The sequence below is a fragment of the Citrus sinensis genome, chromosome 9 (genome assembly GCF_022201045.2).
Source record: "Citrus sinensis cultivar Valencia sweet orange chromosome 9, DVS_A1.0, whole genome shotgun sequence".
NCBI lineage: Eukaryota > Viridiplantae > Streptophyta > Magnoliopsida > Sapindales > Rutaceae > Citrus > Citrus sinensis.
Window position 1 is genome coordinate 32,679,425 of NC_068564.1, and position 14,618 is coordinate 32,694,042.

Below are 14,618 nucleotides of genomic sequence, written 5' to 3' on the forward strand. Positions count from 1 at the left end.
TAGTCAGGGCAAGGGATTTAGCTTTCTGTGCTTCATTCTATTCCACTGCAATATCTTCTTTGATATGCACAGAAATCCTTCCAGAATTTCCTGAAGCCTGATGAACTTCAGATGAATGATCACCGGCATCCGTCTCAGCTGTTGGCTGCGCCGCTAATTCTATCCCGTTAGCAGGATGGTTAGATGTGAGATACTGTCTTACGAGTGCAACTGGTCTCTGCCAAATAAACCTTTCTGAAACGGTAATGGCTAATAAAGTAGCCATCCCTGCTATAATGAAGAGGCCACCGAAATTATAGGCCCGGAGACTAGAACTTTCTGTGTAAATTGTCGGGGCTAGAGTTGCAGATGTAACTTTCTCTCCAAAATACCTTTTCTCAATTTCATCCATTTTAGTCTCGATCTCTCTAACAAGCAAAATTACCTTTGAAAAATATGAAAAAAGAGGAGACTCCTTTAGGAATGCCTGAAAAATGCAAGTTACCAAATTAATAAAATTCATATATTGAAGTTTGAAATGCACAATAAACATAGATGTATATGCACATACAAAACCAAATCCAACGGTTCTGTAAATTAGTCCGGCCGTGGTATATTGAGAGTCATATGCCTTAAGAAAGACTCTGACGTAAGGGATTTCATCAAATATTGCAGTAACACCTCTATTTTTACTTCCATTGGACAAGGCCTCGTGGTACTCCTGGATAGTGCCATATGACTTGAGCTGGCTACGGCTGAAATTAAATTGCTTCTCCAATAAATTTCCCACAAAGCAACCGCGTTGGAATCCAATGAAGTGATCTTTTGTTCGTAGCCTTTCTAGGTTATCAAACGTAGGCTCCAATTTATCTATAGTTAGTATTGAAGATAAACTTGCATTATAACTCTGCATCAGGATAAATGCAAGCCATAGCCATACCACCAACACAAACCTAGAGCAGTCTCTGACCACCAATTCCCCTGTTACCAGTATTAGAACTAAATATTTATAAAATAGCAATAATGTAACATGTAACCTAGGGATAGAGATTTACTTTAAGGAATGCCGTTCGGTTCTCCCCAAAAACGACGTTCCTTTTTTGAACCCATTTTTAAAGAACTAAAAAAAAAAATTCGAAAATTGAAAACTAAGTGACCAATTAACCAACCAACAAAACTACTTGTTACAAATAACATCTTGTTATTGCATCGAAACATATAAATATTGACTAATCTGGCTAACATTGAACTTGGTAAAAGGAAATGGTTGAATAATTGAAAAATGAGATTATTCAGGAATACACATTGAATGCTACGAAAGCATAGAATGGAAACAGCAAGATCATGGCGAGCTGTCGTCTATATGATCCTCTGAACTCGGTGTTTTCAGTATTGTGCTCCATAACACGTATGACAATCGTAATGAAGATGCAGGATGTACCAACTGTTAACCAAAGATCCCATGTCCAAGGTTTCAAGAAGATCCACATGTTCTCACGATTGTCGTCTTTAGCTAGTACAAGCTAAAGATACGCAATGTGAAATCAAGCTAAAGATACTCATCCTGATTCTGAGTACGGCAATGTGAAATCAACGTAATCTGTCCTGTTCGACACAATTGTTGTATCGCCCACAACAGCATCAAATTTCTAAAAGATACGCAAATACAAAATTGAATTTCTAGTTTCAATCACAATAAAAAAATTATTTGAAAGAAACTAAGAGTACATGAGAAAAGAGATTGGCTTGAACCTTGTTCTTAATTTGGAGAAGAAGATCATCATAGCTCCCGTCCATTAGTCCGGTCTCATCCTCAAAACCAATGAAATTATGAAGAACTTTAAAACCTAAATCTTTGTTCAACGTTTCTGATACAGTAGAGAAAACATCTATAGAGAATCCAGTGTAAGTAGTTTTGTTACCATTCTTGCGCTGTTCAACAAATTCCGGAAAACCTAATTTCACGGGAACCCCAATTTTTAAACTCGGTATAGCCCAACCTGTTGGTGTTGTTGTTGAGTCTCCAGGCCATATGATCTGCTTCAAGCCATTTTTATAATTTGAACCTATGTTTTGTGATATTCCCTTCTCAGGAGTCCAGTATCCTACAACTCTTCCATTTCCAATCACATTAATTATTTCAAAGACTGAACTTTCCAACTGTCCATTAATCAAATTAAATTCCCCATTTAATCCTTTGAATCTGGTGTTCCTAAGTTCATCTCTAGGTCTTGATCTAATCCTTGAAGCACCTAAACTTACAAATCTGTTCTGCTTTTGCTAGTGTTGGGCTTGACAAAGCTCGGATTTGTGGGCGGCAAAATCTTCTCTGCTGCCCTGGCTAATGCACAAATTGTATCGTATGCCCACAAGCAAGAAAAGTTGATCCCAGTCAGTGGACTATTCGGCTTCATTAAGGTAGCGTTTACTTTTTAGATTGGAGTGGGAATTCTGAGGAGTGGGAATCCTAGGATTGGGAGTGTGGAGTGAGAGTGGGAGTAAGTTGTTTACTTACACTGAAATGGAAGTATGGAATGGAGATTAGAATCCAATTTATGTGTTTATTTTATCTTGGATTGGGAGTAAATAGTTTCAAATTACAATTTTATCCTTATTTAAATTATTATAGTTTTTAATTACAAAGCTAATAAAAAATATATTTAATGAATAAATATTTATTTTATTATATTTGTAAATTTATAATAATTATTAATATTCTTAATTATGAACATAACATTTTTTTATTAATTTTAATTCTAATATAAAATGAAACGTTATTTTATTTTATTTAATATAATTTTATTAAATTTATTATTATATAAAATAATAATATTATATTATTTAGTACAAAATTAATATTTTCTTAGAATAAACTATTTATTATTATTAATATTAAATAAATATAGTACTATTATTTTTAAAATAAATACAATAATATTATATTTATTAATTCTCTATTAATATAATAATATTATTTTAAAATAATTTTAACTTAGAATCAATGCAAATTATTATTTAGTTAAATATAATAATATTATTTAAATAAATATAATATTATTTATTTTATTTTATTAATTATAAAATATTAAATTGAATTAAAAATAAAAAGGGTATAAAATAAATTACCACTCCCACCTCCCCCAATGGCAGTTCCACTCCTACTCCCCACTCCAAAAATAAGTGGAGCCCACGGAATGGGATTCCCAATCATTCACTAAATAAGTGAAGTAAATACTAGAATGGGAGGAATCCACACTCTTCACTCCCATTCCAGAAAGTAAACACAGCAAATGGAGTTCTATTTTCCATCTATTGTCGAAAGATTCAAGTTTTTTAGACTTGGGTACATGAGACCTAACACCCAACACACCATCCATTGAATCAACGACGTCAGAGTCCAGAACATTAAGTGAATTGGATAAGCCCGCAGTGATGATCCATGCATAGCCTTTACTCATCATTCCATTCTGATCTGCAAGTGCAAATAGCCGAGACACAAGGGCGGTATTCATGTACACTACGAAAACCCTAGTCTGCATTGTCATCAACTTCATTAAAGCTTTTGAAATTTGAAAATCTTCAGTTGATTTTGGGATTGCACTCATGTGCGCTACCCGGATATTAGTCTCTTGCAATGCATCAACTGAATAAGAAATGAAACTGGTACCATAATCGGTGTCTTCGACACTAGGACAACTTCATGCCAATTAAATTTTTGTAAAACAGCAGAGATGGCTTTTGCTTGAACGGAATCATTTTGAGCAACTCGAATGAAATAATGGCTCTCAATGAGAGAAAGAGTAGGGCTTGTTTCGAAAAATGAAATAATTGGCACCTGAAAATTTTCTCCTAACTCTACTAAAAATGGAGCTGCAGCTGATATTTGTTGCCCTATAATGGCATCTACTTGAAACTTCTCTAGTAGATCCACAGCTGCATTCCAGGGAGAAACATAATATCTATGGTTAGTTCAAATCACATTACTAATCTTAATCTGTAATTTCTAATTTGTATGTTGGAACTTCAAATCACAGTTATTATTTTCCTTTTTTTCCTAATCACTGTCCTAAATTTCCCTTATTCATTCAATGTCACTATGGCTTATAAAAGTATTTTAGTTTGCTGGAGGTTCACTTCTGGAGTTAGTAACTCGTATAATGTCAAGAAAGAAAGTTGTTGTGGACAAGTTCTAAACCTTTGGAAAGTGTCTTAAGCCCTTAAAACGTACATAAAGCCATTAACAATGGAGCAAATGTTTTGAGACACTCAAGATTTAAGCAAGCACTCTTAAGTTTGTAGTTGCCCATTTCATCCCACCAAACTTAATAAGATCGATATTGTAAATATTGAAGTTCGAGTACGGAATTGAAAGCCACAAATACCTTAGTTTTGGCAAATTTATGAAGTGAAGAAATATATGTACTTTACTAATATTTTAATCAAAATCTTTCTTCTTCGTAATGAGCACAATAACTTTCTCAAATTATTTTAGAATTCATCTTTGGTCAAATCAGAACCCTTTTTGAAAATAGTGATTGCATTTCCACACACAATAACTGATAAACATTGAACTCGAAACTCAAAAGTACTACAAGTCGTTTAGAGGATTCAGTCTCGGATGACTTGTCACTTGTAGAGTTCCTGAAGCCAGAACCGACATATTCTCAGTCGTCAGTTCTACCTTTAGTAGTACACGTGATTTGCACGTGTGTTGAAGCTAACTTTTCTTTGGATCAAGAAACGACATCTCTGAGTGCCGTTTCTTAATCACACTTAAATCAGCGTGTGACAAGCACGTGAGGCAGAGCTTCTTGGATAGTTTTGGAGGGAATGGTAGTTAGCGTAACAACCCAGAAACAGAGGATAAAAGGGTGCAGGCTTGGTCATCATCAATACATGACTTGGGAAACACTGAGAGTAGAGAGATAGATAGAGAGAGAAAGGGGTTTACAAGTTCTTGTTCTCTGTGAATCAAATCCTATTCTTGTATTGTTTTGTGAACGATTTAGTGAAAGACTGTTGCTTTGTTTCCAGTGGATGTAAGCACCACTTCTTGGTGCTGAACCACTTATACTTGGTGCCATATTGTTTCTTTAATGCTTTGGTTTTTTGCGTGTGATTGTTGCTCGAAAATCTGTGCTGTTAATTCTCAAACCATTGATACAGAATTAAGTGTCTTGGGGAGAATTTGGTTAGTCGTATCAAAGCCAAATTCACAACAATAACAAAGCATCACAGTTAATCCCTATTTTCAAGTAACGAGATCATTAAACTCTCTGGGTCTCAATGAGTGGGAAAAATGAAGCACAACAATGGAATCACAACCAGTCTTACAGTCCATAATACTCCGTCAACAATTTTCAATCATCCAAACAGCTTTGCCTAATCTGTTTAAATTTTACTTGCAGCATTCTATCTTGATATTGAAGAACCAACTTCCCCAAAATTTGTTCCACATATTGAATCCTATAATAATGCTAGGTATCCCAACATTTAAGGGGTTAAAATATTGGGATCCCTAACATTAATTTGATTATGGAAAGTATTGCCAAATAGTCTTTTCCGGGGATTATTAATGACTTGTCACATCTCCTTCTACTTCAGAAGGCAATCCCATCTTGTACTTTAAAATTTGAACAACATATAAAAGGACTCTTCATATGCAATTAGACTAATTACTACTCATCAATCTAAAGAAACATGAAAGTCTTCCACCAAGAAGAAGCAAACTGAAAAACGATTAGAAATTATACAATTATCCAATTGTATTCAAAATCTATGTACAGAAAGAGAAAGAAAAATATATGGCTAAGATACAAAAATGGATAAAACATAAGTCTGCATCATTGCAAAAGCAACATAATTACTTGGGATTTCAGTTAAACATAGGGATGTCACTAAAATAACTATACGTTTGTGCTCTTCTGCAGATATCCTAAAATTTTAAAAAGTTCACCCTTGGTCTTTACCAAGGAATATAAATGCAAAACTTGAAGATAATTTTGGAAAACTCGTAACCTCCGAGACTATCCCCCTCGGATAATTCTTTACTACTTCCCCCATAATACTCATTTGCTGCCATAACAGCAACATGTGTCCATTTTTTAGTAGAATCTCATCAACTCAAGTTCTTTATTCCGGCCTACACATTCAACTGGCTTGAGATTATATGTCAAACATGGAATAACCTTATCTGGTAGCATCCAACAACCTTCATCACCTTCGTAATATTGCTGCTGCAAAGAAAGAACAAATTGAAGTACTGATAAGTAACTTAATAAATTACAGTATATATAAAGGAGCATCATTATAAGATAATAGATCGTCAAGTTCAATCCATTGATTATATAACTCTTTCTATAAAAAGACTTGACATATTTTTGTCATTTGCCAATTCTTTCTATAAAGAGTTGTTTTTCTAGACTTTAACAAAATGCAAACATTCACAATAAAGAATGTTAATGGCACTCTGAAAGATTGAAATTCTCATACATTTGATGCTACCATATCTAACAAAAAACCGAATAATATTTATATAGAAACTATTTCTACCAGAATCAATAGCTTTAATGTTAAAATTACCATAAGAGCTTCTAGATGAAGAGAGCAGTTGAGCAAGCTGATTATTGCTTCCTCATGTCAACATCCTTTAGTATTAAAAGACTTCAAATTATCGAAATGAAGTGGCAAGAGGCATTGGTGGCACGACACAGAGAACAAAGAGATAGAAACTATAAGTACTCTAGAGAAGTGCAATAAGTGCACCAAAATTAATCAATGATGATAGACATAAACTTAAGCTCCTCACATAAATTGGCTTGCACCGAGTCTTAAGAGCAAACTAGCATTTGTACGTCGAAGTTCACCATTTGATAGGATTCTTATTTTCAAAAGAAACAAAAGTAATTATGTGATTGCATAAAGTTTAAATGTAGCTTGACTTACTTGGATTGCTTAAGATTCAATATAGCAAATAATAGTTTCAATGTTAACATGATTTAACTTCTTGAAAAAAAAAATCCATAGAGAAATTATGTAGTGTCAAAACTTTAGTACTGAAATGTCCTTCGAGGATATCCCGAAGAATATGACAACTGTCTTTTGAATAAGGCAATGCCTCTATGTCATTTAAGGCATGTGTAAGGAGTTGAGACCATGAAAGGAGAATTCCCCTAGCTCTGAACCTGAAAATTCAAAAGAACGAAGACTTGGGCAAGCTGTATTTATCTTGAAGTTCTCCAAGGAATCACCAACAGGGTCCCTGAAATCAAGTCTATTTAGATCCAAATTCTTCATGCTGGCGGAAGAAATGTCAAGAATCTCATAACCATGAAACACACAATATCACATTGTCAAATCCACAAGTAGGGAACAACTTGAAATAAAGTTTCGATATTGCTCATAATCCCACAATGAAACATCTTCTAAATCAATACATCAAAATCGACCCATTTTGAGATGATAATTCTAACATCCAATTGACAAAATCACCCAATTGACAAAATCTTTAAATTTTTCCCTTTTATATATGGAAGAAATAAGGCGCTAGTTTCCCTTTCATATATGGGAGAAATAAGGCGCTAGCCCTAGTGACGTCAATGGTTTCAAGGAATGGGAAGATGGGATGAATGACGTGTTCCGGCAGATTGGTGTTGCTGATTCTATCTTCAGGATTCCAAGAGACCGCCATTGAATTGAACATAATGTGTAGCACTATTGTGTTATGAATATTTTCAATCATAAATTACAATAAAATTGACATTTAAAATATTAAATAATTATTTTTATTTAAATATGATTTATTTTATGATAAAATATTATTTTATTTATATTCTTTGATATGTCTATTATTTATTTAACATCTAAATTTTGTGAGGATACAAACGTAAAAGTATTAATTTGTTAGATTTTTAAATTTAAAAAATAAATAACTGAATACTTATTTTTAAATATTTTGATAAAAATAAAATATCATTCAAATTTAAATATTTAACTTTATTTAAAATTTAAATTAATTTAAGTATTTTTAACTTTTAAAAAAAAAAATGAACGTCACCTAAATGTCACCCTCGTCCAAGTATGCTCAAGCTTCTTTCGATAAATTTGAATTATTTAACAATACTATCTACTTTTATTTCCTTTCATAACAGCTAGTCACAGCACGCCAACCTCAAAAGAAGCATTAAGATCTTCACATGTGTAATGCAGCATGTTAATCTACCCAATTTCATTTGCAAGTTGCAATTTACAGGACAAGGACCTTGATGTGGATTGATGGAAAAAAATTATGGAAATTTTCAATATTTTGATTAGTTTAAAAATATTTAAAATAAAGAAATAAAATAAATTTATGTTGATCTTAAAAAAAACCTCGTAAATTTAAGAACCTAAAACTCATCGATTCCACTGAATACGAAAAAATAATAAGAATAGAATTTAAACCAAGAGTTTATTAATATTAAGTTTGCTTGTAAAAGTTACAAAATATACTTATTTATACTAACTATAATTTATTTTAATTTGAATATAAGCCCTACTTTAATAAGATTCATATCACAACTAAGAATACAACTCGAATAACTAATGCATAAACAATAAAATTCTAAATGGACAACTAAATTGAATTAAAATATTTCTAATTATTATAAGTTTCGATTTAATTAAGACTGCTTTAATTTCTTGTTTTTTCTCTCTTAAGCTCTCCTACTGTAATGAGTGATTTAAATTGATTTTTTATTTTTGATGTTAAAATAAAGTCATTTTTTTAATTTATTTATAATTAAGCTGAATTTTTCCCTGAACTTAAAAATTAAGAAAGGTAAGAAAAAAAATAAAATAGTTGTGGATCCTAATCGGTTTATCCCAACTATAAGAATCTTTAGCCTACTCTTTGATTAGGAAAATGAGATTCTTACTACAATGAGCACAGAACTGTACGTTTTGTGCTTACTATAAATTCTCACTGTGGTGAGCATCTCACACAACTCACGCACCGGAAGCCCACATGCCAAATCTCATCTCACTCTAGCCACAAATCTCACCAAATATCCCTCAGATTCTCACCAAATTTTGAGGGATATTGCTTATTACATCTCCCTTGAGAAACGTGCACTGGATTCTTGCATGTATTGATTTGTGCTGATTGTAGATTTTGCAGTGTCCATTGATTTCAGTGCTCTCTTGCTTGCTCCGGTGACATGCGTACTTTCGATCTTTCAAACCGTAGAATATCAACATTTACAAATTTATCCTTAAATTAACGATCAGAAGAGCGACCAATAATTGTATAACGCTACTGAATTGATGCTTCTGTTTGCTTTGTCACCGGAGCAAGATTGATTATTATTGGCCATCACTTGTCAGAAAAACAAATTAACAATATATATATATACATATACCTGTCTATGGTGCAGACTCTGTAACTAACATCTCCCACCATCCCACCATTCGATTTTCTATTGTTTAATTTCTCACTCCACATTCAATCACATCCAACGGCTGATGCTGCGGTCTGTAACTTACAGATTCTGTAAGCTAGCAAAGTCCATATATATATATATATTGACCATCACTTGTCAGAATATATATATAGATTGATTATTATTGACCATCACTTGTCAGAAAAACAAATTGACATTATTTTTCTGACAAGTGATGGTCAATAATAATCAATCCATTTAATTATCAAACTACAGACAACAAAATAACATGGATATATGTCACAGGGGCGGAGACAGCATAGTAATTTACTAGGGGCTTTAAAAAAAATCATAATGATTTATTGGGGGTTTTAGAAAAAATTATAGGCTTGATTATAAATTAGTGGGGGTTTTAGAAAAAATTATTGAGAATTTTAAAAAAACTAAATTAATTATTAAAAAAAAATTTTCCAGTGGGGGCTTAAGTCCCCACTGGTCCTAAGGTGAATCCGCCCCTGGATATAACGTGAAGATCTATCAAGAAATTATAAATTGACTTTGATAACTTAAATTATTAGGTAATGATATGGTCTAGACAACTTCCAATGGCTAAGATGTCGGCAGACAATCTAATAATTACGTGTGCCCACGCTCTTGGTAAGGAGTCATTTCCCTTCCAAGTTCCATGTTCCGAACGTATTCCAAATCTTTACGCAATTAAATAAGTAAACGATATACGATACATCCGCCAGCTTGAAATATGAAATAATATCTTCCTACGCTAAATGACAGAACTGGGATCTCCTTTCTCTCAGCAAATCTCCTTCTGGCATCCATGTGCTTTTCATTCTCGTTCATCTTTAACTATGGGGTTGATCCAGATTTTACGCTTACTACTGGACTGGTGCATCCGCTGCAAAAATTCACAAGATTCAAATCTTAACATAAATTATAAGCCTCAAATCTAACCTAAATTTAAAGATTTCGTGTAAAACCTAAAGTCACAAATCTAAATATGGTTTCAAATATAATGCACCCGCACCATTCAATATATTTAGGATCTCAACACAAATAAATGAGAAATTCTAAGAAATACTGGACGTAATAAAATCATACAATAATATTATCAACAATTCAATCTTTAGAATAAGATTATTTGTGTATACAGACCAACTTTGTTACATGCACCAATTCCAGTGAATATTATGTATCATATGGCGAAAAGAATATGTAATTTTTGTTTCAAAACTTTTTTGAATTTATCTCACCACATGTTTAAATATTGTTAGTTAACGGTTCCATGTCATTTTGTGACGTGAAACCATAATTTATTTCTTATGTCGATAACCCAAATTCATTTCTCCTATTGTTACCATAATGGGAGGAGTACTATAGATTCCCCTTCAAATATAAGTTCAAAATACTTACATCCAAATTCAAATGGGCTGTGACACTTACCTCCTTTAAAAATTAAAAATATTGTATTTATCCCCTTTACACTAACAATTTAAGTTATTTTAATTGAAAATGTCTATATTGCCCCTAAACATCCATCAAAATAAAATATCTTTTTGTGTGTAATGTGACAATATTGTCATTGATAAGTTAGGTTAATTACATAATTTATTTTTATTTAGAATTTTGGCCTTGTATATTAGATTTTCTTTTAAAATTTTGCTCCATAGTAAGATAATTCCATTTTATTCCATTTTCATCACATCATGGATTATATATTAATTTTATTTACATAAGACAATACATTCTCTTATTGATAACAAATTAAATAAGCCTCACCAAACCTTCAAATGTTGTATTGCACTAATTTATTTACAGTTTTCAGTTTTTAAACCAAGAAAATATGAAAAATAAAATAAAATGTTATATAAATTAAGTAATTAACTTAACTTATTATTACTTAATTTAATTTATTAAAGATAATATTGTCATAACACATATATAATATTTCATGTTCATGGATGTTTACTATTTGTAAAATAACTTAAATTGATTAAGGGCAATATGGATTTTTTTATTGTAGAATAACTTAAGTTGTTAGCATAAGAAAGTTAAGAGTAATGTTTTTAAATTTGAGGGGGTAAGTATCTTAGCCTATATGAGTTTAGGTGTAAGTATTCTCAGCTTATATCCCAGGGGAGAATATGTAATTTTCCTTACTATAATATAATATATTATTATGAAACAAGGATCTGCACGTATCGTAATAATCATCCAAAAATATTACAGCAGGTTCAACATTTTCAATCTTTGCATTAATTCATCTACAAATATAAATAGTAGAGACATGGTATATGCCTGCTTTAAATATGTTGTTCTTTGCATCCAATAAACCAGCTTCGATTGCAAGCTGTAGTTTCAGCTTTCAGGCAAAATGCTTTTGTACTTAATTCTCTTGATAGCCTTGTACATCGTAGCAACCCACTTGAATAACAAGATAAAAAATCTCCCACCAAACCCCTTCCCAGCTCTGCCCATCGTAGGCCACCTTTACCTCATCTTCAAGAATAAACCTCTCCACCGAACTCTCTCCCAACTCTCATCCAAACACGGCCCTGTTCTCCTCCTCAACCTCGGCACCCGTCGTGTCCTCCTCTTGTCCTCTCCATCCGCCGTAGAAGAATGCTTCACCAAAAGCGACGTCGTCTTCGCCAACCGCCCTCGTATCCTCCTCGGAGAGCACTTAGGCTACAACAGCACCAGCCTGGTGTGGTCCCCATACGGCAGCCATTGGAGAAACCTGAGGAAACTTCTCTCTCATGATATCTTATCAAACACAAGTCTCCAAACGCTTTCTTGCTGCATACGCAAGGACGAGGTCAGATCATTGATTCAAAGACTCATCAACAATCAAAATCAAACGGTGGACATGAAATCTGCTTTCCTTGACTTTACGCTGAACGTGATTACGAGGATGATGGCTGGGAAGAGGTACTTCGGCGACGATGTGGCTGCCCGAGTCGCGGAGGAGGCAGAGAGATTTCGAGAGATGATGGCTGAAACAGTGCGTGTTGGTGGCGGGGTAAATGCATTAGATGTTTTGCCGGTGTTAAAGTGGCTAGCTTTTGGAGCTGCAGAGAGAAAGTTTATTGCTTTGCAAGAGAAGAGAGATCGGTTTATGCAAGATTTAATAGAAGACAATAAAAGAAAAATGGGGATTGATCATGCGAATGATCGGAGAATGAAGACGATGGTTGAAGTTTTGTTGTCTTTGCAAGACCAATCAGATGCCCAGTTTTACAAGGACGAAACTATTAAAAGCCTCATGCTAGTAAGACATTAATTTGTCTTTAATACTACCACTGGTTCTTTATCTAATAACTTAAGTTCGGTCTGTTGTATTTTTTTTTTTTAATTTCAGCTTACTTTTTAAAATGTCTGGTAAATACTTGCAGATTGCTACTATTGTTTGCTACAACAATAAATTCAAAAAGTACGGGATGAAATTAAAGCAACTTTCAATTGACCGCTAATATTATTAACAAATTACTAAGCGGACTCTTAAGGTTTTAGATTGAATGAGTTACCAACAATAATGATGTTTTTACTGCATCTTAATTTCTACAGGTTTTCTTAGTAGCAGCAAATGACACTTCATTGGGGACAATAGAATGGGCAATGTCACTTCTGCTAAACAATCCAGATATTTTGGAAAAAGCACGAAGCGAAATTGACAATCAAATAGGATTTGATCGTTTTGTTGATGAACTTGATTTGACTAAACTCCCTTATCTTCGTTGTATTATATTAGAAACATTGCGGTTGTACCCAGCAGGGCCTTTTCTATTGCCACATGAATCATCAGAAGAGTGTACGGTTGGAGGGTTCCGCATACCGCGTGGCACAATGCTATTGGTGAACATATGGGCCATACAAAATGACCCTAAAATTTGGGAGAATCCAACAAAGTTCAATCCTGAGAGATTTGAGGGGATCGAAGGCGCGAGAGATCATGGGTTCAAGTTCATGCCATTTGGGTCAGGGAGAAGGAGCTGTCCTGGTGAAGCCTTGTCAATGAGGATTGTTGGATTGACGCTGGGATCATTGATTCAGTGCTTTGAGTGGGAAAGAGTTGGTGAGAAGATGGAGGACATGGCCGAGGCGTCTGGGCTTGTTTTGGCAAAGGTTCAGCCTTTGCAGGCTAAGTGTCGCCCACGCCCAGCAATGCTCAAGCTTCTTTCACAAATATGACTAATTTTTGCCATGCATATGATGATACCGCATTTTGATGGTTGGCGTCGGATGATAAATAATCAAAACTTTGTTGTTTATTAGATATAGAATAAATTAACAAAGGTAATGAACTAAAATTATTTAATTTCCATTTTCTGAATTTTGAATTTGAACCCAAATACTTATATGTAACTTGGCAATTTTCAAAGAAATAATGAGGTTTTATTGTCCCTCATCCTAAGAGTACTCGACATAATTATAGCTTGTAGAGTTGCCAATTCACTGTTCTGCCCCTAAATTATAAATAAATACAGGTGATGCTCCCTCTTCCGCAACATTTTTTAGTTAAAAAAAATAAAGCAAATATAAATTTAGTTGGTTTGGTTACACTTTCGGTTAGACTTTTCAGCAATTTTCCTGGAGTCCCCACCAACACTAATGAGGTTTATGTTTGATCAGCAATGAGTGCACTACCGTGTCCAACAATGTCGACAAAGACTTCGAGTCCTAAGATAAAAATAAAACTACCAATCTTTTATGCGATTAAACCTTTTTTAGAAGTATATATATATACACACACACACTTCGGTTAATGTTGGATCTAACTTTTTAAAATTAAAATAATATTCTTGTAAGATGAATATTAAAATTCAAATAATCTAACATACAACCTGTGAAAAATGAATGATAATTAAATGAATTTTAATTTTAATAGAATTACTTATTGACATGGACCGCTTGGGTGACAGTTGAAAATACATAAACTAGATAATTAAATAATTAGCTCAAATTATAAGGCCTGAAATGATATTTGCCCTAAATAAACACAATAAAGTCAGCAACCATTCAATAACCAGCATATATTTGAATACTTGAAGTGACTAGAATTTCCACGTGATGGGTTGTCTTCCGCTCCAGCTAGTTCTGAGATGCAAGAGACGACTTAGACGCAAGTCATTGCCGTGTTACGACCCAAGTCTTTGACTCTTTGGAAGAAACAATTAAGGAAGACTTTCCGTTGGCATGGGCCAA

At 33.5% G+C, this 14,618-nt stretch overlaps 2 protein-coding genes across 2 annotated transcripts; one reads left to right on the plus strand and one right to left on the minus strand.

Moving 5' to 3' along the window:
- Positions 1-37: 37 nt before the first annotated feature.
- Positions 38-3,584, minus strand: LOC102629282 (glutamate receptor 2.8-like). Its single transcript, XM_052434153.1, has 5 exons — positions 3,327-3,584; positions 1,708-2,139; positions 1,421-1,502; positions 551-960; positions 38-466 (listed from the first exon to the last, which is right to left on the minus strand). Exons 1-5 carry the CDS (start codon positions 3,582-3,584, stop codon positions 38-40), a joined length of 1,611 nt encoding a protein of 536 aa, XP_052290113.1.
- An 8,002-nt stretch (positions 3,585-11,586) lies between these two features.
- LOC102618995 (cytochrome P450 81Q32-like) lies at positions 11,587-13,737 on the plus strand. Its single transcript, XM_006474068.4, has 2 exons — positions 11,587-12,684; positions 12,981-13,737. Exons 1-2 carry the CDS (start codon positions 11,788-11,790, stop codon positions 13,602-13,604), a joined length of 1,521 nt encoding a protein of 506 aa, XP_006474131.1. The 5' UTR covers positions 11,587-11,787; the 3' UTR covers positions 13,605-13,737.
- Positions 13,738-14,618: the final 881 nt, after the last annotated feature.